Here is a 26,812-nt window from a genome sequence, read left to right on the forward strand (position 1 = left end):
TTGAGTCTAAACAATATTATATAGCTTGCTTAACGCCGTAACTTGGCTCGCTTTACAGCATAGTATGCTATTACATATTTATCAGCTATTTTTCATTTACCCGTAGCTATATCACTGGTATCTATAGCATTTTTGGGAAATATTGGCATTTTTTCTCTTACAGAACATTATTAATTACTCCCCTTCAACCTGTGTAAGATTTTGTAAGATGAAGTTCTGACCTCTGCTCTTCCTTCCTTTTTGAACATTATTTATGGATGACCCTACTCCCAAAGCTTCCACATTTCTATTCTTCTGATATACAGTATATTCATTCAAATGATATACAGTATATTCTTTTAATCAAGTTTTTGACACGGCAACAACATAATTCACACACAGATTTATAAAAAGCATGAGTTTTACTATTGAACTGTTGGACAAATCACACTATTGGACAATAACTCAGTTTAAATGCTGCCCATGGCCAAACAATTTTTAAAACGTTATTGCTATAAATGAATCTCAGATCCTCTTCCCTAGCTTTAAGTCGCTCATGCAATTGCTTTCTGACACTTCTATGCAGTTGCAATTAATTTGGAGTCTTATCAGCTGACAGAAAAAAAATAATTACGACAACGTTGTTCTGCTCAATCAACATCGTATTTTACTCTCTCAATCAATCAACTCAATCCTCTACGTTGAATACATGTGTTATGGATATCAGATGATCTACGTATATAGAATGTTTATATTTTTACTATCAACATTGCGTTCTTGGCAAATATGGGATATAGTGAGGTTATAAAATTAAAGCAAAGTTACGACTACATTACAGTAAGTCTCAAATTGAGTATATAAAATTGCGCAAGTAATTATTAGGTCACTACACTCCAATTTAACCATTCTTATGAATTATATTTTTAAGATATCACTTGCTATCTGAAAATAGATAATTCTTCTTTTAAAAAATCAAGGCTGCACGCAACATTTATTTAACCTTATATAAACCTGCGAAAAGTAACGTTGCTTTTATATTCGACGTTGATTTATGGTACAGCAACGTCTACGTTTCAAATCGACCTTTCTTTAACGTTGATTCAACTTTCCCTTGCTGCTTGGGTAGTTTGGACCAATGCAAGACATCCATTGGAGGATGTATGCTGTTCAAGATTTCTAAAAGATGTGTGCCGTTTAAGATGCAAATCACATGGACCCTGACGATTGAGTACTTATAGGCTAGCAGCTATTGTGATATGTCCAAGAATACTCACTTGGTAGATGCAACTGTATCATTTGGGAAGTAATACTGTTGTGCCTCATGGTATTGGTCTACCAGATAAAATATTATTGGTAAATAGAAATAATTCATCCAGTTTTTACCCACCGCTATGTATTAAGCTAAATATAGTTGCCGCGTAGATGTAGGTCTCGGGTTTAATGGATTCTACAGGGATTATAAGTCTACCTTAATTTTCACAAAATTGCAATGTCTTTGGATTAACTTAGCTGGGATTTTTTACTTTTAAATAAGCCTCTTGAAAGACGATTAGTTACCGATTATTTGGAGTATACTACGTTGAGACATCTATGCTCTACATTGCACTGAAGCAGCTATTGGCTCTAACATAAAAGAAATTTTGGTCATTTATTAACCATAAAAGGAAAAATAGTTCTTATCCAAATGTATGCTGATTATATTTCTATAGTATGCTCACACCATAATGAATTATCCACATCCGATTCCCATATCTCTTACCTTAACATTAAAATATCAGATATATTTACTAAACTCTTATCCTTAGATATTAACAAGGGTCCTGGACCAGCCGGTATGCCTACTTTATTTCTAAAAAAAAATTTAACTTTATTCTCTCCAGATGCTTGCACCCCATCTTTGATCTTTCCATTCAAACTGGAGTGTTCCTGGACTGGAAAGAGAGCTTCCTAAAACCTATCCATAAGTCAGGCGACAAAGCTTCAGTTACTAACCCAAAGTATTTGAAAACTTTCTATATGTCATCAATACCTTACTACTTAATCAACAGTTTGGCTTTAGACCACTCAAATCTACGGAGTTGAACCCTCTCACTTAGGTGGACTTGTTGAAGGGATATCACGTGGTCACAGTATACACTGATTCCTCTAAGGCCTTCGACAGAGTACCCCACAAAAATGATTGAGATTGATGAACCTTTATTGTCTTGAACACGAAAAATTCATCCATTATCCCAAAGATGCTGGTCATACACTTTTATAAAAGGTAAAAACCCAAAATCAACACCATCAAAAATAAATATTTGTGATGTTTGTGATGCTGTTGATTTTAGGTTTTTACCTTTTATAAAAAAAAAATTATTGTCTTGGTTCAAAAGCTACTTGTCTGATTGTTAAAATTAGCACTTTTCTTTCTAAAACTATTTAGGTTCCATCTGAAGTACCTCAAGGCTGTCATCTTGGCCATTGTTGTTTGCAATATTTTTATTCATGATACAGATGAATGCTTCACTACCTGCCTATTGTTGTTGTTTGTCGCTGATCTAAAGAATTTGGTTGTTACAAAGGAAATAGTATGGAACTTACCATTTCCATTCAATGTAAAATTATTACTTATTCTCGTTCTAGAAATATTATTGAATTTCCCTTTTTGAAGATGTGGGGTGTCACTGAATAAGACTTTCCAGATGCATGGTTTTGTTGAGAGTTGTACTCGAGACTTCACAAATTAAAATTGGGCCTTGCCCGTTTATAAACTAATAAATTTGTTGTTAAAGTAAAGTTACTAAATGTTCTATATTCACCCTAAAGCATTTCACCTATTTTATCATAACTGCTGCAGTACAGAATTCCAAAAATAAAAATATTAATAATTTGTCGTTTCTGTGTACCCTTCATAACTGTTGGAGTTGTTTCACTTATAAAGCTAAATTTTTAGTAAAGTTCTACTTCATTTCTGTTGGGTTTAAAAAAATCAAAGAAGTGTATATAATAAATAACATATTTATTTGAGTATTTACGCTCTTTCAGATATAAAATTAATAACACCTTCAAGCAACTAAGTCAAGTGCAACAAGCTCGGAGAAATACTCGCACTCATTACAAAATTTACAGTAACCGACTCAAAAAATGATTTACACTAATTTAAAAAAGCTTTATATTTATTTCATACGTCATTATTATACTTTTTTTTATAAACCTATGGTACACTAAGGTCTTATCTCACATTACTCTCGAAGCAACTAGGTAAAAATTCCAGAAGTGCATCATGTTTCGTTGGCACGGTATTTTAATACGTCACTATCTGGCTCCGACTTTTTTTTTTAAATCTTAAAATGCATTTCAGCACAGCCCAATAAGTAGTCGACCAATAATCTTAAGAGATGAGCAACTCCAATGCTTTGTCCCTATCGTTGTCGTTTTTAACCAGGGCATCCGATGCTGCCTTTTCTGAAAAACCGAGATCCAGGAGTTCGGATAGCGCTAATAAATGGTCAACTATCTGGAAAAAAAAAGACAAAAATGCAACATAAAACTACAGTTCTACAATTTAGAAGTTTTATTTGTCCGCGAGTATTTGAGATAAACGCAATACTAATCCTGAATATTTTCTATTCGGAATAATAAAATTGAACATAACTGTCTATTATGGTGAAAATGTAGGTAGCGGGATTAGGGACAACAAATCAAACCTCATGTTTTTAATTGGCCGACGTTTTGACGATATATATATTTTCCGTCTTTATCAAGGCTAATATAAAAATTTAGGGGTTTTCGTAAAACTTATGACTACCAGCCTCCATTGCACATATACAGATAACAACGACCAGGAACATTAATAACATTAACGCAAAATACAGATACAGAGAGACGTCTTGTTTTGCGTTAATGTTATTAATGTTCCTGGTCGTTGTTATCTGTATATTTGCAATGGAGGCTGGTAGTCATAAATTTTACGAAAACCTCTAAATTTTTATATTAGCCTTCCCGCTACCTACATTTTCAGCGTAATATACTCAGAGAGAGACACTATACTCTGTCAATATGCAATAACTGTCTATCAGTTTAACGGTATAAAATGGACTTGTAAGGTTTTATTAGTGGTGCTTTAAAGGATTTTAATGTTTTTTTTGTTAGGGCTTTCTAATGTGCAAATTGTCAAAGTTATATTGTTGAAAAAGGTTCAGATAACACTTAAGAATAATTATTTTTATCTTGACAACTTGGTTTCGTTAACAAGACTATAAAGTAGATGGAATATGACTGATATATGAAGACCACAGGGAAAAAACGTGCAAAGTCACTATTAATTGAATTTGAGAAAATAAAATTTTAAATTTGAAAACGCTATAAATTTTTTAATAATTTTTTTAAAATTTTGATTTTGGAAACAATTATTATACCGTATACTAGCTTTTTAAATTATGTAATGAAATTAAAAAATATCAATTAGTTTTTTAAATTTTATTACAAAACCAACCAAAGTACAAAAAAAAACAGGAAAAAAACGTGCAAAGTCACTTTGTTTTAAATTTTACCGTATTTACTATATTGGTGTTTAGCGCTTATTTTTTGTTGTTTTAACGGGCTTTTCTCTTCTGTTCATTTTAGGGATTTTCTTTGCGGGTAGTACAGGAAGATTGTCGTAAAAGGAAATCGTGCTCTCGTCACAAAATTTTTTCAGTTGCTGTAGATCTTTGTATTTTTCTCTTGAAATAGGAATTTTACCTAAAAAAATATTTTATTAACAAAAACACTATTATTTAAAGGAATTACAAAACAAACTTACCATTATAAGCTCGTGGTGGATAGTGAAACTCCTTTTCAGATAAAGGTGGGCCTCGTATGAGTTTGGAGACTGGTTTAGTTACGATGGAAGTAGTCCAAGATCCATTATAGGTTTCACGATGAAGAATCATTCTTGGATGATTCACAGTGACTTCCAACTCTCTTATTGGTCGACTCAAAAACGGACACTTCTTTACATACAAAGGAGACAAAAATGCACTCCAGTCTCTTATAAGGCTGTCGTTAACTTCTTCTATTTTATAAGGTGTTGGTTTAACTCTAGCTAACTTGAAAACCCGAACCCAGTCTGAAGGTAGTTCGGTCTTGGATTTGCAGTTAATTATACCCATATTTTTGTCACACTCCATAAATGAGTGGCCCCTAATCGGAAATACAACTTTGATAGTTTGAAACCTCTTTTTTTGGTGGACCAGGTAGTGCAAATAGCGAAACACTGTAAAGTTCTTATTTTGTCCTCCACAAGAGTCGCAAAAAATTATTAAAATCTTAACGCTACTAGGAAGATGATGAGTAACATAATCTTCTAAAAAAGAACATACCTCATTAGAACCCTTCTTAGCTACTTCTTCTGAATAGGTATAAAATACTGAATCAGCATCCAAAAGTCTATGGATGTTAAAAGAATAAAAAGATAATTGACGCTTATAATAGACGTCATTAGTCGTTATGTTCGGGACTGGTAAGTTTTTTTGGTAGTCCATGGCCACCGCTTCTATCTCAATTGATTTCCTACTTTGAAGTCGAGCTTGTCTCTTCCTAGCATAAAAGGCTTCTGTTTTTTTCTTATGAAGTTCTTTCTCTAATGTAAGCTTTCTTATTTTGCGATTTAGGAACTCTTTTATTTCCAAAGTGATGTTTTGGGTAAGCCTTAAATTTAGCGACTTTAATCTAGCATTGAATTCATCGCACTTGGAACAGGTGTCAGAGCGGGGATATCCAAAACTGATATTAAAATCAGTCGAAAAAATAGTTCTGTAAGTGTCGTAAGACACAGATTTATATGGATGTTTTAATTTATACATTGAGTGCATTTTGCGAATGTTCAAATCTTCAGGTAAGTAAATTTTCTTTGACTTTTTATTGCTATAATGACTAGACCTACCCTTAAACGAACGAATATGAGAAATAACACAGTTTTTTATATCTTCTTTAAGTGCACGATGTTTATAGGATTGTTTCCCCCTGTTGTCCTTAGGAGCAACTCCTTTGACTAGAAGTGAAGTGTGAATAGTCTGAACTCTTCTTCGTGTAATTCCATGAAGTGAACAAAATGCTTTAAGGCATACTGGAATGTCGACTGTTCCTTCATTACGTAGCACTCTTACCTTATAAAAGTAACTAGCCTGCCGGAAGTGACTTTCTTCTTCTGGGCGACGATTTCTTCGTTGGAAAACGGGACTTAGAAGAATAAGGCCACATAGATAGGCACTTTGTTCGTCCCAAGAACCTAACTCATTAAAATGTTTAATAATTTTAGCCCGTTCATTAGGTAAAACTTTTTCAAAGCACTGAAATCACTTACAATGACAGTCTGGCCCTACTTCATGACTCTGTAAGCGTATTTTTTTTGAAACATCAGACATACGACCAGTTATTTTACGTTTTTTAGATAGTCCACATATTTTTTTATCTAATTCGTCACCACTAGTGTCACTCGCCATGTTCACTCAGTTAAAATAATCGGCAGACTGACCTACGAGCTTAAAAAAACAATATAATTTTCTCAACCCAACACGTTTTTTCCTGACTTAACACGTTTTTATCTAGTATCGCGATGACATTGCACGTTCTTTCCCTGCATAGTTATTTAAAAACTGCAAATATCCAGTGACACAGTGCGTTTCTTGCCGGTATTAATTGCTTATATGAAAATATTCTTTGAAAGGCAACACATAAACGTATTATCTTAATTTTTATAAAATACTGACTTTGCACGTTTTTTCCCTGTACTCTTCATATTTAATAGCTCAGTAAAGTGACCAGACCAGACCGTCTTTCACTAATAATCTTCCTCACAGGATACAATAGGAACAACTAGGATGTTTTTAATTTGAGTATTTTAGATCTTTATGGAAAAATGTTAACAAACACTGTACAACTAATTTCTCTCCATGTGAAACTAATAATACACACTGTACATCTTTGAATGCTGTTCAGAAATGGTGTGATAGAAATTTACATAAAAAAGTGCATTGAAAACTCTCAGTACTATCTCTGAGTTGGTGTGTTAAATAAGATAAAAGTATTTAGCATTAGAGACTTGGCATGACTTGAAATTCAATATTTATTTAAATATGTCTCGAAGGTCAGAGAATCTTCTGGAATTATGGTCGGCCGAGTATATAAGGAGCTGCGTCGCCGCTGGGAGTCAGTGCAGTGCAGTAAAGTTTGAAATATTGGCGCAAGATGATACATAAATAGTTGTAAATAAATTCAATGAAAATAAATATTTCTAGTAGTCGTAAGTGATCGTGCTTAGTAGTGTAAATTAAATAAGCTGACTATTTACGAATGTTTTAATTCACACCTAAGGAACAGGAAAAACGCGTCAATATCATCGCAATCTTGGCAGCTTTCTATCTAGTATCAAGCTATAGTTTTTAGACCAATAACACAAAACGGCAGGAAGTTGCCCCTGTGTTGACTTTCTTGGCTCAGCATATTTAGACTGTTTTCCAGAAAAAACTTAAGGGTTGAGGGTGAAATAAAATAGTCCACATTAAGTAGAATGGTTTACTGAAGGTTTAAGACAGATAAATGAGAGATTGTATTTCTTAACGAAGTTTGGAGATGCCTCTAACACTCGAGAAAATTGGACAGAGTATAAAAACTTCAGAAAACAATATCGTAAGGTAATAAAATCTAAGAAATTACTAGCAATTGACAACATAATTAATACTACAAGAGATCCCATGCGAACAATGTGTGGAATCTCATAAACAGTAAAGAAGGAAAATCATGAAAGAAACGCGATCCAGCTTAAGAAATAAAAACAGCAAAGATATTCATGGTTTTAACGTCAAAATTCAATAAAGAGTCAAATTTTGTTTCCATTGACAAAGATGGCGAATCAGTACTTTGGGAAGCGACTGCTTTTCCAACATGTCTCAAAAAAACAGTGGCAACAGCGGTTTTCGAAAAGGGAAATGAGGATGATATAGTTATTTATTTAATGCTCAACAGTAAAAACCAATTACAGAACAATATTTAACATACAAGAGTAGAACTACACAAATACAGTAAAAACAAATCACCAGTCTCCCGTCTTGGTCTCAAAACATCCTTTATATATGTCACGAAGGTTACATTTTTCACAAAAACACACGTAATTATAATAAAACCCTTCACTAAAACATTTTTTTTGCCCAACGATAATACCCAGTTGCTTAAGAATACAGAAATGCGCATCAGACAAATGAGAAATATTATGAAAATTTGTGGACGTTATAAAAAGGGGTGATTTTCTAGCGAAACTGGTTCTAGAAGCCCTATTTTAGAAAATTGTGGAAGGTCGCGAATTCATGCATGGTATCCGAAAGTCTAACATCGATAATATATAAAAAGAATAAACTTCGTTATCAATGAATTTTTAAAGGAAATTAAGTGATCTTTTGAAGTCTAGTGAATCAATGTTAAACTGTCGTAGCAAAACAGTTTTATCAATTCCCCTTTCCAGATAAACACCACTCTCTCTAAAATGCAAAAGTTTGAGGATTCTTCAACGGACACACTTCAGGGCATCCATATGGACCTGGTAGACAGGATACCATACTAGGCAGCAATACTCAAACCTTGTCCGCACCAATGAATAAAACAGTATTTTAAGGGATTATGAATCTTATTAATCTTAAAACTTGCCATTGATACAATTGATTGAATGTGTGGAATAAAATTTAATTGAGTATCAAAGGTGACTTAAGTCCCCTATACTTTTGCAATTCGCTAGATTTTCATGATTAATACATATTATAATTGTAAAACAGTGGTTCACTCTTTCGAGTAAATAAAGGTACTTCAGACGACGCCACATACAGGTTGGATTTAAAACCATTGTATGTCACTGCGACCTTGATATATCAAACTAACATCCCATATTTGTACTCCCTATTCTAATGAAAGTGATTGAGAAGTGTATGTCCAGCCAGGTTTCCTCGTACGTCGAGAACAACAATTATTTTTCGACGGCCAGTTTGGCTTTGGATGGAGAAGAGGTAATGTCCAGGCTCTCCTGGACTTAAACGTAACTCAAATTTGTTGATTTAACCAAGACCTTTTATTATGCCACCCATGCTGAACTTGCTTACTAGAATTTTAAACCTAGAAGTATTGAAATCTTATCTTAAAGAAAACAAACAATATGTTAGAGTAGGAGAAACAGTTTCGGCAGACACATTGGTCGAACGAGTTTAGTATAGGGATCGGTTCTTTGACCTACATATCTTCTTCCTGATATTCATCAATGAACTTCGCCTGGATGAACCGGCATCTGAATAAAATCAGTTTGCTGATAATAACACTACGAACGCCTAGGATTCACTTGTAGTAGCGGAGCGGAAGTAATCGGGTGACACAAATGGGAGCAAGGGCTTGGTTTGATGCAAACAAACTATTAAAAACGCGGAACTATTGGCTAATTGATGACCTATTAAATGTAATTAACCTGTGAGACAATTTTTACATGATGCGTTTCTAGATCAGTCGATTGGGAGAAGAGGTCGAATGGAATGACCGGCATGATCACCAGATCTAACAACCTTCGACTTTTTTCTCCGTCTGGAGTTACTTAAAAACTGTTGTATTTAAAACGCAACCAGCGTTATTCGGTGATCTTAGGCAACGAATTATTACAGAATATGCATTTTCCACGAGAAGTGTTTCAAAATGACTGTGAAAATAGATTATACTTCTGTTTAGCGCAGAATGGAATGCATTCTGAGCATCTGATTAAATAAAATAATACTTCATGAAAACAAAGTCTATTTTATTCCACTTATACCTTTATTTGACCCTGTATAAAATTTAAGAAAAATTCTTATGCAGAGGAATACTACTCCAAAAGACCTTTAATTTCAAATATCACTAAAGGGGTGGTGGATTTAAAATTTTCGGGTTGGGGTGCATCGGTGCGTTCGATCATCATAGTGCCAAATTACGCTTTTCAAACTTTTTTAGTTTTATGGATATTTGCATTGAAAGTTTTCAAATTCAAATCCTGCATATATCTTTTTTAATCTATTAGATTTTAGGTCTAACTTGACATGCATGAAAATTGTATATTTAAGACATCAATAAACTATTTAAATTTGAATTTTAAGCTTTGTGAAGTTAGATCTGCATTAATGAGAACCTGTATGTTTGGATATTGTTTAGAACTGGTGTTACAAAAATTTACTTTTAAAACTCTCAATACTATCTAGAAGTTGGTATCTTAAATAACATGAATGTATTGCTTATTAGGAACTTGGCTTAGTATGAATTTCAATACCTTATTAACAATATTCAGCAACAGACCCACAACTGAGGTATAATGTTTTTTATTTTAAATAAAATATAAAAAATGTATTTAATCAAAAGACTGAATGAAAAAAAAAGAATGATATATAAGGATAAAAACAAAAACTAAGTCCTTACAAGGCTAATTTCGCTTATGCAAAGACTGATTTACAGGAAGAAAAACCTAAATTGAAATAAGTTTTATGGACACAAATATCTTCTATTATAAAAATATGTATTTATATGCAATTTTATAGCGATTATGCGACCTTGTAACCTTACAAGAATAAATATTTATCTAATGAAAAATAGCCTTACCTTCTTCTGATCAGTTCCGACAACCTCACACACCCTTACAACCCTGTCCAATGGAAAACCCATAAGATTAATATTCCTACAAATCTCCTTTTGTTCCCTGCTTAACCTGTCTAGGACCATTTGAGTGCCGTCCTTCACCTTCGTTTTGGGATATACCGAGTCTGTACTCTTAGGCCGTCTAGGTATAACAACATCTGTAGTCGTGTAAGTACTAGATATGGAACGTCCACCAGCTGCAGCATAATGATCAGTCAAGTGGGTGCTATCCAGCTCCCTTTCGATACTTTTTACTAAATCCGGGACGCTTTTGCAGTTAGATTTTTGTAGGGATTGAGATGAGACTCCATACAATCCATATGGATTATTTAGTTGGGCTTGACTGGTTGTTTGAGGAGTTACATTGTAATGATAACCGTTTAATTGCTGAGTGCTATATGTGGATGTGGTGCTAGGAACCTGATAGTTGCCAGGGTTGACATAAGGATTACTATATTGGCTATATGTCGAAATTGGATTGTAAGTAGTATTTACTGTACTGTAAGCGTTTGAAACTTGACTATAATTCATTGGGGTCTGGGAAACTATGGAGCTTGGTATGTAAGATCTCGAATTCTGTGTGTAATTTAAGCTGCCATTTGGAGGAAATGTAGTGTAACTTTTCATATCTGTAGGGATGTTTACATAGCTTTTGGATGGTTCTGAACTACTATAGTTTACAGGAGTTTGATAGATTCTATTATTAGGGTAAGGATTGGGTTGGTAACTGGCTTGTTCAGTCTTTAAAACCTGTGCAAGCTCCTCAAGGTCGTTAATTGATTTCAATTCTACATTATCGAAAGGGCTAGAGGTGTCAGATTCAAAATCTGCCAAATTAAAGGGCTTTGATAACGTAGGAAGCCTTTGTGGTTGAAGGGAAGTATTAGTTGTAGGAACGGGCTTTAGAATGTTATTCAAATTGTCACACCTGGTTGCAGGTATTGGCATAAGAATACCATTTTTGGTAAAGTAACTTTGACTAGAAGAATTTATATGATTAGTGTAGGGTTGTTGATTTGAATGGGATATTGGTGCAGCACTACTATTTATTTTAACATCCTCTTGGGCATTTACTATTCTAGCTTCTTCTTTTAGGCGAGCCTCTGCTTGCTCCTTTTCTATTCGGTCTAAGGTTTCTTGTTTTTCTTTTTCTAACTTTTCTTTAAATTCTTTTTTTGCAGTTTCAAGTCTTTGTCTTCTTTCTTGCTTCTGAAAAAATTTATGACTATATTAATGATATTAATAAGGTTGAATATTATATACCTAATTTAAGTTATGCTTTTTAAAAATAGGAGATTTCCATCCGAGGAGTTATTTAAAGTCTCTGGATTACTTAACATTAGACAGCTGTACATAAAAAGCAGCATTCGATGTTACTGCAGAAATCTTAGTTTTCGTAGTCATGTAAGTCACCCCCTTAGTACAAGGTCAAAAACAAAAAACTTTTTAGTCTGCCAACAGCATTTTACTTTTCAACTTAAAGACATGTTTCTTTTACCATTCTTAGGATGGTTAATTTAATGCAAACTCACCTTAAAAATAGACCTTTCTTCAAAATTAAGAAATATATATACAGGGTGTCCCATTAATAACAGCAGATTCCTCTCATAAAAATAATGAGGTTAGGTTAAATTTTCCGAGTCCGAAAATGAAATGCAATCAAGATACAGGGTGATAAACATTGAGTATTTTTTTGAATTTTGTCTATAACTTTAGCAGTTGTTTTTTGTTTTTAACTAAATTTGGCATTTGGAGGTTTTTTTATATGCCAAATCTAATTTTATTATTTTTTTTTAATTATCTCATAGAGGGCGCCCCCAGCCACATTTTAGTGGTTTTTTGAACTCCATAGCTTATTTACGCCCTGTATAATTTTATTTTTTATTTTAAATATGCATTCTGCAAGCATTTTTGCTTACAAAAGGTATGCCTTAAAAATTTCTCTAGGATTACTCTATTTCTAGATATTTACATTTAAAGATTTTAAAGACATCCATGAAAACCATATTTTAAACTATTTAAATTGCTATATTACACTTTAAATGATTGATAAATAAAAATATAAAACCTAAATAATTATTTAAAAATTATCAATATTTGCCAGCAAATGTTCCACATGGCCTCCATTTGTCTCAAGACATTTTAAAATTTTATTAAAAGACCGCCGAATCTTAAAAAATAATTGCTCATTTCGAAATGACTCAGCAGCGGCTTCGATTTTTTTTATTAATTGTTGCCTTGTGTCTATTTGATCTTCGTAAACAATGGATTTCATGTATCTCCATATGCAAAAATCCAATGGGTTGAAATCGGGACTTCGTGCGGGCCAAGGTCTTTGACTTCCACGTCCTATCCAGTTGAAATTAGCATTAAGATGTTCTCTCACGGGTCTAGCAAAATGCGCAGGAGCGCCACCTTGCATGAACATCATATCTCGGCGCAGATTTAAAGTTTCTAAAATGAAAAATTCCCCGTCGGGTAAAAGTCGCTTCATCCGTAAACATAATTTTATTAATAAATAGGAGATCTTGATTTTGTTATTCCTGGATATAGCGGGCGAAATCTAATCTCGTTGGAAGATCTGTCTCCAAAAGATTTTGTACTGGCGTAAAATGGCATGAATAAAGATGCTCACTATGAAAAATTCGTAAAACTGAGGACTTACTAATTCCAGTTTTTGCCGCCATACGCATTACACTTATTTCTGGATCTTCAGCAACCTGGACTAACACTTCTTCTTGGTCCACATTACGTCTATTTGGACGGCCAACATCTCGCTTTGGCCTGAATGAACCCGTTTGTCCGAAGTGAAGTCTTTGGTAAACGTTTTTAAAGAGTTTAAAACCTGGCTGCCTCCTATTTGGATACAACTGCGCATAACGTCGACAAGCTCTTAGACTGCTCTTAGACTGAAATCCCATTGATATATCTTTCTCTCTTGCACTAATGGAGTTCTTATGGGAAGTGCTAGAAGGAGTAATCGGACATGCAAGTGCGATACCTCATTTTACAGGCAATTAAAAATGAGAAAATCCAATATGGCTTCTATAAGAAAAGATAAAGTTGATGATGATCAAAAAAAAACGAAATGTCGGATTAATTTTTCTTTTGCGTCATGTTGTAAGACATAAAAAGTGACAATGAAAAACTGTTTTTAGTCTTCCGATATCTCTTTAAATAAAGTCGGTAGAAGGTAAAAACGATTTTGACAAATTTCGGTTTTTTTTTATAACTCCGAAAGTATCCGGAATTTTAAAATTTTTTAAACGTCATATTATTAAGCTCTAAATTGTGCAATTTTGCCTCCATTTAACCGACCTTGAAACTCTTACGGTTTCTGAGATTCCAATGGTCACCCTCGAATTTGGGACACCCTGTACACACTACACTACTAAAATAATCGACTATATTTTTTTTGAAAAATAAATCGAAAATATTGTTCAAAATGACAAAAAAAATATCGTGCAGGTTTGAAGGTCTATGATCTGACGTTTTGATTTTTTATTTGTTCTATTTGTGTCAAATCTGTCAAACTGTCGAGGTACAATAATTTATCTGCACATATATTTATAAGAAACTAAATTCCCTACAAAAAACATTTCTTTGAAAATTTTCTGCAGACGAGCCATTTCCGAATAATCAAGCCTTAAACATTGATAAATTTTTTAGGTTTACCTTTTTTTAATTTGGAATTTTGTAACAAATAAATATATAAAAAAGATAAATATAGATTCTCAACGGGAATTTAATGCTCTACAAAAAAGATCTTTTAACGTTTCTACATAAAATCACTTTTTCAAACGTTAATAGTAAATATTTAACTTAAATTAAAACAAATAAGTTAACAGTTTAAATTGTTGCTCAGGAGATTTTAGTTCAAAAACTCGGTATGGAGGTTCACTGAACTGAATGAAAATATTATGGATTCGAATTATTTCTAATTTCACCGGACTAAGACGTAAACTAACTTATAATGCGCACGAAAAGTGAAAGTAAAGGCGCACGCATCCCCTGCTGACAGCGTGGAGGCTTTCGGATGGGTTCGGGCGAGTGGAGGGGATAAGTACATTTCGCTGCACTTGGAAGGTATAGTGCAGTTTCTCAGTCTTGTTCGTGCAGCGGTAGAAGCAGGTCGGAAGAAAATATTTCCCTTGTGGTTCCTGTGTCAGTGTTTTAGAAGTGTGTGTTTTTATTGTGGTTTCGGTACGGTTGAAGGAGTAAAAGGTAAGTACTGAATTTTCTTTTACAATTGCATGCAATTTGTATTATAGATATTTAACATCAAAGCAAAAATTACGAAAAATTGATATTTTATTAGTAGCAATTCTGGAGTAAATTTATTCGCTAAATTTACATGACAATAAGAATATAATTTCTAATTAATATTTTGTATGAAATTTATTCGCTAAATTTCAATCTTTTAAAAGAGTCATCAAAGATTAAGTTTCTTGTGAATTTATTCGCTAAATTCACATTAACATGAGATCATTAAGGGGTTATAAGACAATTACGGATTTTAATAAATTCTAATATTTTTTCAACATTTTCTGAAAACTTAAGGGAATTTATTCGTTAAATTTCCACCTTTTAAAAGAGTCAAAGACTAAGTTACTTGTGGATTTATTCGCTAAATTCACATTCACATAAAGTCACTAAGGGGTTATAAGACAAACAGGGCATTTAATAAATTTTTATATTTTTTCAAACTTTTCTGAAAACTTAAGGAAATTTATTCGCTAAATTTCCACCTTTTAGAACAGTCAAAAATTTCGTTTGAAAAACTTTAAAATTTTTCTCAAAAGTTTTTGGTGAATTTATTCGCTAAATTCACATCCACATGAAATCACTAAGAGGTTATAAGATAAATACGCATTTTAATAATTTCTTATTCCAAAATTTTCTGAAAGCATAAGGAAATTTATTCGTTAAATTTCCACCTTTTAAAACAGTCAAACATTTTCTTTGAAAACTTAGTAAAAGTAGGTCGGAAGAAAATATTTCCCTTGTGGTTCCTGTGTCAGTGTTTTAGGAGTGTGTGTGTTTTTATTGTGGTGTTTTTTAGTGTGTTTTTATTGTGGTTCCTATACGGTTGGAGGAGTAAAAGGTAAGTACTGAATTTTTCTTTTACAATTGAATGCAATTTGTTTTGTCTCATACATATTTAACATAAAAGCAAAAATTACGAAAAATTTATATTTCATTAGTAGCGATTCTGCAGTAAATTTATATGACAATAAGAATATAATTTCTCATTAATATTTTATATCAAATTCAAATGTCACAAAGGGGTTGTAACACAAGTACGGATTTTAATAAAATCTAACATAATTTCAAAATTTTCTAAAAACTAACCTTGTCTTGGGGACATTTATGCGCTAAATTTCCACCTTTTAAAACAGTCAAAGATTGAATTTTTTGTGAATTTATTCGCTAAATTCACATTTGAATAACAACTAGTAATAATAAAAGCAAATCAAATTTAAAAAATGTTACCTATAGAAATTCTAGATAATTATTGTTAGTGTTTATTTCTTTTTGCATGTTTATTTACGATTGGATATTGGATTCATCTTAGTTTGCAGGGAGAAATAAAATAAATTATGAGAATTTATTCGCTAAATTCACATTAACATGAAAGCACTAAGGGGTTATAAGACAAATAGGGAATTTATTAAACTGATATATTTTTTCAAATTTTTCTGAAAACTTAAGGAAATTTATTCGTTAAATTTCCACCTTTCAAAAGAGTCAAAGATTAAGTTACTTGTGGATTTATTCGCTAAATTCACATTCACAGAAGATCATTAAGGGGTTATAAGACAAATAGGGAATTTATTAAACTGATATATTTTTTCAAATTTTTCTGAAAACTTAACGAAATTTATTCGTTAAATTTCCACCTTTCAAAAGAGTCAAAGATTAAAATACTTGTGGATTTATTCGCTAAATTCACATTCACATGAAATCACTAAGGGGTTATAAGACAAATAGGGAATTTAATAAACTTTTATATTTTTTCAAATTTTTCTGAAAACTTAAGGAAATCTATTCGATAAATTTCCACCTTTTTAAAAGAGTCAAAGATTAAGTTACTTGTGGATTTATTCGCTAAATTCATATTCACATGAAGTCACTAAGGGGTTATAAGACAAATAGGGAATTTAATAAACTGTTATATTTTTTCAAATTTTTATGAAAACTTAAGGAAATCTATTCGATAAATTTCCACCTTTTTAAAAGAGTTAAAGATTAAGTTACTTGTGGATTTATTCGCTAAATTCACATTCACATAAGATCACTAAGGGGTTATAAGACAAATAGAGAATTTAATAAACTTTTATAATTTTTCAAATTTTTCTGAAAACTTAAGGAAATTTATTCGTTAAATTTCCACCTTTTAAAAGAGCCAAAGATTAAGTTACTTGTGGATTTATTCGCTAAATTCACATTCTCATAAGATCACTAAGGGGTTATAAGACAAATAGAGAATTTAATAAACTTTTATAATTTTTCAAATTTTTCTGAAAACTTAAGGAAATTTATTCGTTAAATTTCCACCTTTTAAAAGAGTCAAAGATTAAGTTACTTGTGGATTTATTCGCTAAATTCACATTCACATAAGATCACTAAGGGGTTATGAGACATATAGGGAATTTAATAAACTTTTATATTTTTTCAAATTTTTCTGAAAACTTAAGGAAATTTATTCGTTAAATTTCCACTTTTTAAAAGAGTCAAAGATTAAGTTACTTGTAGATTTATTCGCTAAATTCACATTCACATGAAATCACTAAGGGGCTATAAGACAAATAGGGAATTTAATAAACTTTTATATTTTTTCAAATTTTTCTGAAAACTTAAGGAAATTTATTCGTTAAATTTCCACTTTTTAAAAGAGCCAAAGATTAAGTTACTTGTGGATTTATTCGCTAAATTCACATTCTCATAAGATCACTAAGGGGTTATAAGACAAATAGAGAATTTAATAAACTTTTATAATTTTTCAAATTTTTCTGAAAACTTAAGGAAATTTATTCGTTAAATTTCCACCTTTTAAAAGAGCCAAAGATTAAGTTACTTGTGGATTTATTCGCTAAATTCACATTCTCATAAGATCACTAAGGGGTTATAAGACAAATAGAGAATTTAATAAACTTTTATAATTTTTCAAATTTTTCTGAAAACTTAAGGAAATTTATTCGTTAAATTTCCACCTTTTAAAAGAGTCAAAGATTAAGTTACTTGTGGATTTATTCGCTAAATTCACATTCACATAAGATCACTAAGGGGTTATGAGACATATAGGGAATTTAATTAACTTTTATATTTTTTCAAATTTTTCTGAAAACTTAAGGAAATTTATTCGTTAAATTTCCACTTTTTTAAAAGAGTGAAAGATTAAGTTACTTGTGGATTTATTCGCTAAATTCACATTCATATAAAATCACTAAGGGGTTATAAGACAAATAGGGAATTTAATAAACTGTTATATTTTTTCAAATTTTTCTGAAAACTTAAGGAAATTTATTCGTTAAATTTCCACTTTTTTAAAAGAGTGAAAGATTAAGTTACTTGTGGATTTATTCGCTAAATTCACATTCATATAAAATCACTAAGGGGTTATAAGACAAATAGGGAATTTAATAAACTGTTATATTTTTTCAAATTTTTCTGAAAACTTAAGGAAATTTATTCGTTAAATTTCCACTTTTTTAAAAGAGTGAAAGATTAAGTTACTTGTGGATTTATTCGCTAAATTCACATTCATATAAAATCACTAAGGGGTTATAAGACAAATAGGGAATTTAATAAACTGTTATATTTTTTCAAATTTTTCTGAAAACTTAAAGAAATTTATTCGTTAAATTTCCACTTTTTTAAAAGAGTGAAAGATTAAGTTACTTGTGGATTTATTCGCTAAATTCACATTCACATGAAATCACTAAGGGGTTATAAGACAAATAGGGAATTTAATAAACTTTATATTTTACCAAATTTTTCTGAAAACTTAAGGAAATTTATTCGTTAAATTTCCACCTTTTAAAAGAGTCAAAGATTAAGTTACTTATGGATTTATTCGCTAAATTCACATTCACATAAGATCACTAAGGGGTTATAAGACAAATAGGGAATTTAATAAACTTTTATATTTTTTCAAATTTTTCTGAAAACTTAAGGAAATTTATTCGTTAAATTTCCACTTTTTTAAAATAGTCAAAGATTAAGTTACTTGTGGATTTATTCGCTAAATTCACATTCACATGAAATCACTAAGGGGTTATAGGACAAATAGGGAATTTAATAAACTGTTATATTTTTTCAATTTTTCTGAAAACTTAAGGAAATTTATTCGTTAAATTTCCACCTTTTTAAAAGAGTCAAAGATTAAGTTACTTGTGGATTTATTCGCTAAATTCACATTCACATGAAATCACTAAGGGGTTATAAGACAAATAGGGAATTTAATAAACTTTATATTTTACCAAATTTTTCTGAAAACTTAAGGAAATTTATTCGTTAAATTTCCACCTTTTTAAAAGAGTCAAAGATTAAGTTACTTGTGGATTTATTCGCTAAATTCACATTCACATAAGATCACTAAGGGGTTATAAGACAAATAGGGAATTTAATAAACTTTTATATTTTTTCAAATTTTTCTGAAAACTTAAGGAAATTTATTCGTTAAATTTCCACTTTTTTAAAATAGTCAAAGATTAAGTTACTTGTGGATTTATTCGCTAAATTAACATTCATATAAAATCACTAAGGGGTTATAGGACAAATAGGGAATTTAATAAACTGTTATATTTTTTCAATTTTTCTGAAAACTTAAGGAAATTTATTCGTTAAATTTCCACCTTTTTAAAAGAGTCAAAGACTAAGTTACTTGTGGATTTATTCGCTAAATTCACATTTACATAAGATCACTAAGGGGCTATAAGACAAATAGGGAATTTAATAAACTGTTATATTTTTTCAAATTTTCCTGAAAACTTAAGGAAATTTATTCGTTAAATTTCCACCTTTTAAAAGAGTCAAAGATTAAGTTACTTGTGGATTTATTCGCTAAATTCACATTCTCATAAGATCACTAAGGGGTTATAAGACAAATAGAGAATTTAATAAATCTTATAATTTTTCAAATTTTTCTGAAAACTTAAGGACATTTATACGTTAGATTTCCACCTTTTTCAAAGAGTCAAAAATTAAGTTACTTGTGGATTTATTCGCTAAATTCACATTCACTTAAAATCACTAAGGGGTTATAAGACAAATAGGGAATTTAATAAACTGTAATATTTTTTCAATTTTTTTTGAAAACTTAAGGAAATCTATTCGATAAATTTCCACCTTTTAAAAGAGCCAAAGATTAAGTTACTTGTGGATTTATTCGCTAAATTCACATTCTCATAAGATCACTAAGGGGTTATAAGACAAATAGAGAATTTAATAAATTTTATAATTTTTCAAATTTTTCTGAAAACTTAAGGAAATTTATACGTTAGATTTCCACCTTTTTCAAAGAGTCAAAAATTAAGTTACTTGTGGATTTATTCGCTAAATTCACATTCACTTAAAATCACTAAGGGGTTATAAGACAAATAGGGAATTTAATAAACTTTTATATTTTTTCAAATTTTTCTGAAAACTTAAGGAAATTTATTCGTAAAATTTCCACCTTTTAAAAGAGTCAAAGATTAAGTTACTTGTGGATTTATTCGCTAAATTCACATTCACATAAGATCACTAAGGGGTTATAAGACAAATAGGGAATTTAATAAACTTTTATATTTTTTCAAATTTTTCTGAAAACTTAAGGAAATTTATTCGTTAAATTTCCACTTTTTTAAAATAGTCAAAGATTAAGTTACTTGTGGATTTATTCGCTAAATTAACATTCATATAAAATCACTAAGGGGTTATAGGACAAATAGGGAATTTAATAAACTGTTATATTTTTTCAATTTTTCTGAAAACTTAAGGAAATTTATTCGTTAAATTTCCACCTTTTTAAAAGAGTCAAAGATTAAGTTACTTGTGGATTTATTCGCTAAATTCACATTCACATAAGATCACTAAGGGGTTATAAGACAAATAGGGAATTTAATAAACTTTTATATTTTTTCAAATTTTTCTGAAAACTTAAGGAAATTTATTCGTTAAATTTCCACTTTTTTAAAATAGTCAAAGATTAAGTTACTTGTGGATTTATTCGCTAAATTAACATTCATATAAAATCACTAAGGGGTTATAGGACAAATAGGGAATTTAATAAACTGTTATATTTTTTCAATTTTTCTGAAAACTTAAGGAAATTTATTCGTTAAATTTCCACCTTTTTAAAAGAGTCAAAGACTAAGTTACTTGTGGATTTATTCGCTAAATTCACATTTACATAAGATCACTAAGGGGCTATAAGACAAATAGGGAATTTAATAAACTGTTATATTTTTTCAAATTTTCCTGAAAACTTAAGGAAATTTATTCGTTAAATTTCCACTTTTTTAAAATAGTCAAAGATTAAGTTACTTGTGGATTTATTCGCTAAATTAACATTCATATAAAATCACTAAGGGGTTATAGGACAAATAGGGAATTTAATAAACTGTTATATTTTTTCAATTTTTCTGAAAACTTAAGGAAATTTATTCGTTAAATTTCCACCTTTTTAAAAGAGTCAAAGACTAAGTTACTTGTGGATTTATTCGCTAAATTCACATTTACATAAGATCACTAAGGGGCTATAAGACAAATAGGGAATTTAATAAACTGTTATATTTTTTCAAATTTTCCTGAAAACTTAAGGAAATTTATTCGTTAAATTTCCACCTTTTAAAAGAGTCAAAGATTAAGTTACTTGTGGATTTATTCGCTAAATTCACATTCTCATAAGATCACTAAGGGGTTATAAGACAAATAGAGAATTTAATAAATTTTATAATTTTTCAAATTTTTCTGAAAACTTAAGGAAATTTATACGTTAGATTTCCACCTTTTTCAAAGAGTCAAAAATTAAGTTACTTGTGGATTTATTCGCTAAATTCACATTCACTTAAAATCACTAAGGGGTTATAAGACAAATAGGGAATTTAATAAACTTTTATATTTTTTCAAATTTTTCTGAAAACTTAAGGAAATTTATTCGTAAAATTTCCACCTTTTAAAAGAGTCAAAGATTAAGTTACTTGTGGATTTATTCGCTAAATTCACATTCACATAAGATCACTAAGGGGTTATAAGACAAATAGGGAATTTATTAAACTGATATATTTTTTCAAATTTTTCTGAAAACTTAAGGAAATTTATTCGTTAAATTTCCACTTTTTAAAAGAGTCAAAGATTAAGTTACTTGTGGATTTATTCGCTAAATTCACATTCACATAAGATCACTAAGGGGTTATAAGACAAATAGGGAATTTAATAAACTTTTATATTTTTTCAAATTTTTCTGAAAACTTAAGGAAATTTATTCGTTAAATTTCCACTTTTTAAAAGAGTCAAAGATTAAGTTACTTGTGGATTTATTCGCTAAATTCACATTCACATAAGATCACTAAGGGGTTATAAGACAAATAGGGAATTTAATAAACTTTTATATTTTTTCAAATTTTTCTGAAAACTTAAGGAAATTTATTCGTTAAATTTCCACTTTTTTAAAAGAGTGAAAGATTAAGTTACTTGTGGATTTATTCGCTAAATTCACATTCATATAAAATCACTAAGGGGTTATAAGACAAATAGGGAATTTAATAAACTGTTATATTTTTTCAAATTTTTCTGAAAACTTAAGGAAATTTATTCGTTAAATTTCCACTTTTTTAAAAGAGTGAAAGATTAAGTTACTTGTGGATTTATTCGCTAAATTCACATTCACTTAAAATCACTAAGGGGTTATAAGACAAATAGGGAATTTAATAAACTTTTATATTTTTTCAAATTTTTCTGAAAACTTAAGGAAATTTATTCGTAAAATTTCCACCTTTTAAAAGAGTCAAAGATTAAGTTACTTGTGGATTTATTCGCTAAATTCACATTCACATAAGATCACTAAGGGGTTATAAGACAAATAGGGAATTTATTAAACTGATATATTTTTTCAAATTTTTCTGAAAACTTAAGGAAATTTATTCGTTAAATTTCCACTTTTTAAAAGAGTCAAAGATTAAGTTACTTGTGGATTTATTCGCTAAATTCACATTCACATAAGATCACTAAGGGGTTATAAGACAAATAGGGAATTTAATAAACTTTTATATTTTTTCAAATTTTTCTGAAAACTTAAGGAAATTTATTCGTTAAATTTCCACTTTTTAAAAGAGTCAAAGATTAAGTTACTTGTGGATTTATTCGCTAAATTCACATTCACATAAGATCACTAAGGGGTTATAAGACAAATAGGGAATTTAATAAACTTTTATATTTTTTCAAATTTTTCTGAAAACTTAAGGAAATTTATTCGTTAAATTTCCACTTTTTTAAAAGAGTGAAAGATTAAGTTACTTGTGGATTTATTCGCTAAATTCACATTCATATAAAATCACTAAGGGGTTATAAGACAAATAGGGAATTTAATAAACTGTTATATTTTTTCAAATTTTTCTGAAAACTTAAGGAAATTTATTCGTTAAATTTCCACTTTTTTAAAAGAGTGAAAGATTAAGTTACTTGTGGATTTATTCGCTAAATTCACATTCACTTAAAATCACTAAGGGGTTATAAGACAAATAGGGAATTTAATAAACTTTTATATTTTTTCAAATTTTTCTGAAAACTTAAGGAAATTTATTCGTTAAATTTCCACCTTTTAAAAGAGTCAAAGATTAAGTTACTTGTGGATTTATTCGCTAAATTCACATTCTCATAAGATCACTAAGGGGTTATAAGACAAATAGAGAATTTAATAAATTTTATAATTTTTCAAATTTTTCTGAAAACTTAAGGAAATTTATACGTTAGATTTCCACCTTTTTCAAAGAGTCAAAAATTAAGTTACTTGTGGATTTATTCGCTAAATTCACATTCACTTAAAATCACTAAGGGGTTATAAGACAAATAGGGAATTTAATAAACTTTTATATTTTTTCAAATTTTTCTGAAAACTTAAGGAAATTTATTCGTAAAATTTCCACCTTTTAAAAGAGTCAAAGATTAAGTTACTTGTGGATTTATTCGCTAAATTCACATTCACATAAGATCACTAAGGGGTTATAAGACAAATAGGGAATTTATTAAACTGATATATTTTTTCAAATTTTTCTGAAAACTTAAGGAAATTTATTCGTTAAATTTCCACTTTTTAAAAGAGTCAAAGATTAAGTTACTTGTGGATTTATTCGCTAAATTCACATTCACATAAGATCACTAAGGGGTTATAAGACAAATAGGGAATTTAATAAACTTTTATATTTTTTCAAATTTTTCTGAAAACTTAAGGAAATTTATTCGTTAAATTTCCACTTTTTAAAAGAGTCAAAGATTAAGTTACTTGTGGATTTATTCGCTAAATTCACATTCACATAAGATCACTAAGGGGTTATAAGACAAATAGGGAATTTAATAAACTTTTATATTTTTTCAAATTTTTCTGAAAACTTAAGGAAATTTATTCGTTAAATTTCCACTTTTTTAAAAGAGTGAAAGATTAAGTTACTTGTGGATTTATTCGCTAAATTCACATTCATATAAAATCACTAAGGGGTTATAAGACAAATAGGGAATTTAATAAACTGTTATATTTTTTCAAATTTTTCTGAAAACTTAAGGAAATTTATTCGTTAAATTTCCACTTTTTTAAAAGAGTGAAAGATTAAGTTACTTGTGGATTTATTCGCTAAATTCACATTCATATAAAATCACTAAGGGGTTATAAGACAAATAGGGAATTTAATAAACTGTTATATTTTTTCAAATTTTTCTGAAAACTTAAAGAAATTTATTCGTTAAATTTCCACTTTTTTAAAAGAGTGAAAGATTAAGTTACTTGTGGATTTATTCGCTAAATTCACATTCACATGAAATCACTAAGGGGTTATAAGACAAATAGGGAATTTAATAAACTTTATATTTTACCAAATTTTTCTGAAAACTTAAGGAAATTTATTCGTTAAATTTCCACCTTTTAAAAGAGTCAAAGATTAAGTTACTTATGGATTTATTCGCTAAATTCACATTCACATAAGATCACTAAGGGGTTATAAGACAAATAGGGAATTTAATAAACTTTTATATTTTTTCAAATTTTTCTGAAAACTTAAGGAAATTTATTCGTTAAATTTCCACTTTTTTAAAATAGTCAAAGATTAAGTTACTTGTGGATTTATTCGCTAAATTCACATTCACATGAAATCACTAAGGGGTTATAGGACAAATAGGGAATTTAATAAACTGTTATATTTTTTCAATTTTTCTGAAAACTTAAGGAAATTTATTCGTTAAATTTCCACCTTTTTAAAAGAGTCAAAGATTAAGTTACTTGTGGATTTATTCGCTAAATTCACATTCACATGAAATCACTAAGGGGTTATAAGACAAATAGGGAATTTAATAAACTTTATATTTTACCAAATTTTTCTGAAAACTTAAGGAAATTTATTCGTTAAATTTCCACCTTTTTAAAAGAGTCAAAGATTAAGTTACTTGTGGATTTATTCGCTAAATTCACATTCACATAAGATCACTAAGGGGTTATAAGACAAATAGGGAATTTAATAAACTGTTATATTTTTTCAAATTTTCCTGAAAACTTAAGGAAATTTATTCGTTAAATTTCCACCTTTTAAAAGAGTCAAAGATTAAGTTACTTGTGGATTTATTCGCTAAATTCACATTCTCATAAGATCACTAAGGGGTTATAAGACAAATAGAGAATTTAATAAATCTTATAATTTTTCAAATTTTTCTGAAAACTTAAGGAAATTTATACGTTAGATTTCCACCTTTTTCAAAGAGTCAAAAATTAAGTTACTTGTGGATTTATTCGCTAAATTCACATTCACTTAAAATCACTAAGGGGTTATAAGACAAATAGGGAATTTAATAAACTGTAATATTTTTTCAATTTTTTTTGAAAACTTAAGGAAATCTATTCGATAAATTTCCACCTTTTAAAAGAGCCAAAGATTAAGTTACTTGTGGATTTATTCGCTAAATTCACATTCTCATAAGATCACTAAGGGGTTATAAGACAAATAGAGAATTTAATAAATTTTATAATTTTTCAAATTTTTCTGAAAACTTAAGGAAATTTATTCGTTAAATTTCCACTTTTTAAAAGAGTCAAAGATTAAGTTACTTGTGGATTTATTCGCTAAATTCACATTCACATAAGATCACTAAGGGGTTATAAGACAAATAGGGAATTTAATAAACTTTTATATTTTTTCAAATTTTTCTGAAAACTTAAGGAAATTTATTCGTTAAATTTCCACTTTTTAAAAGAGTCAAAGATTAAGTTACTTGTGGATTTATTCGCTAAATTCACATTCACATAAGATCACTAAGGGGTTATAAGACAAATAGGGAATTTAATAAACTGTTATATTTTTTCAAATTTTCCTGAAAACTTAAGGAAATTTATTCGTTAAATTTCCACCTTTTAAAAGAGTCAAAGATTAAGTTACTTGTGGATTTATTCGCTAAATTCACATTCACATAAGATCACTAAGGGGTTATAAGACAAATAGGGAATTTAATAAACTTTTATATTTTTTCAAATTTTTCTGAAAACTTAAGGAAATTTATTCGTAAAATTTCCACCTTTTAAAAGAGTCAAAGATTAAGTTACTTGTGGATTTATTCGCTAAATTCACATTCACATAAGATCACTAAGGGGTTATAAGACAAATAGGGAATTTATTAAACTGATATATTTTTTCAAATTTTTCTGAAAACTTAAGGAAATTTATTCGTTAAATTTCCACTTTTTAAAAGAGTCAAAGATTAAGTTACTTGTGGATTTATTCGCTAAATTCACATTCACATAAGATCACTAAGGGGTTATAAGACAAATAGGGAATTTAATAAACTTTTATATTTTTTCAAATTTTTCTGAAAACTTAAGGAAATTTATTCGTTAAATTTCCACTTTTTAAAAGAGTCAAAGATTAAGTTACTTGTGGATTTATTCGCTAAATTCACATTCACATAAGATCACTAAGGGGTTATAAGACAAATAGGGAAT

The 26,812-nt window shown here is 29.7% G+C and overlaps 2 protein-coding genes across 2 annotated transcripts in view; both read right to left on the bottom strand.

Moving 5' to 3' along the window:
- Positions 1-2,963: 2,963 nt before the first annotated feature.
- Positions 2,964-26,812, bottom strand: part of LOC126733778 (ubiquitin-associated protein 1) — a 28,835-nt gene continuing 4,986 nt past the window's right edge. The window contains exons 3-4 of the mRNA XM_050437175.1: positions 10,597-11,841; positions 2,964-3,478 (exon numbers count right to left, since the gene is read on the bottom strand). Coding sequence (XP_050293132.1) covers positions 3,353-3,478; positions 10,597-11,841 — 1,371 coding nt within the window. The 3' untranslated portion in view covers positions 2,964-3,352. The remainder of the gene's footprint in view (positions 3,479-10,596; positions 11,842-26,812) is intronic.
- Positions 4,004-6,793, bottom strand: LOC126733780 (uncharacterized). The gene is made up of 2 exons (XM_050437177.1): positions 4,766-6,793; positions 4,004-4,704 (listed from the first exon to the last, which is right to left on the bottom strand). The coding sequence occupies exons 1-2, from the start codon at positions 5,814-5,816 to the stop codon at positions 4,535-4,537; spliced, it is 1,221 nt and encodes a 406-aa protein (XP_050293134.1). The 5' UTR covers positions 5,817-6,793; the 3' UTR covers positions 4,004-4,534.

The sequence above is a fragment of the Anthonomus grandis genome, chromosome 3 (genome assembly GCF_022605725.1).
Source record: "Anthonomus grandis grandis chromosome 3, icAntGran1.3, whole genome shotgun sequence".
In the NCBI taxonomy this organism is placed as follows: domain Eukaryota; kingdom Metazoa; phylum Arthropoda; class Insecta; order Coleoptera; family Curculionidae; genus Anthonomus; species Anthonomus grandis.

Coding starts and splice junctions, on each gene's coding strand:
- LOC126733780 (XM_050437177.1), bottom strand. CDS start 5,816: ATGCACTCAATGTATAAATTAAAACATCCATATAAATCTGTGTCTTAC. Junction 4,705..4,765: donor TCCACCACGAGCTTATAATG/GTAAGTTTGTTT, acceptor ATATTTTTTTAG/GTAAAATTCCTATTTCAAGA.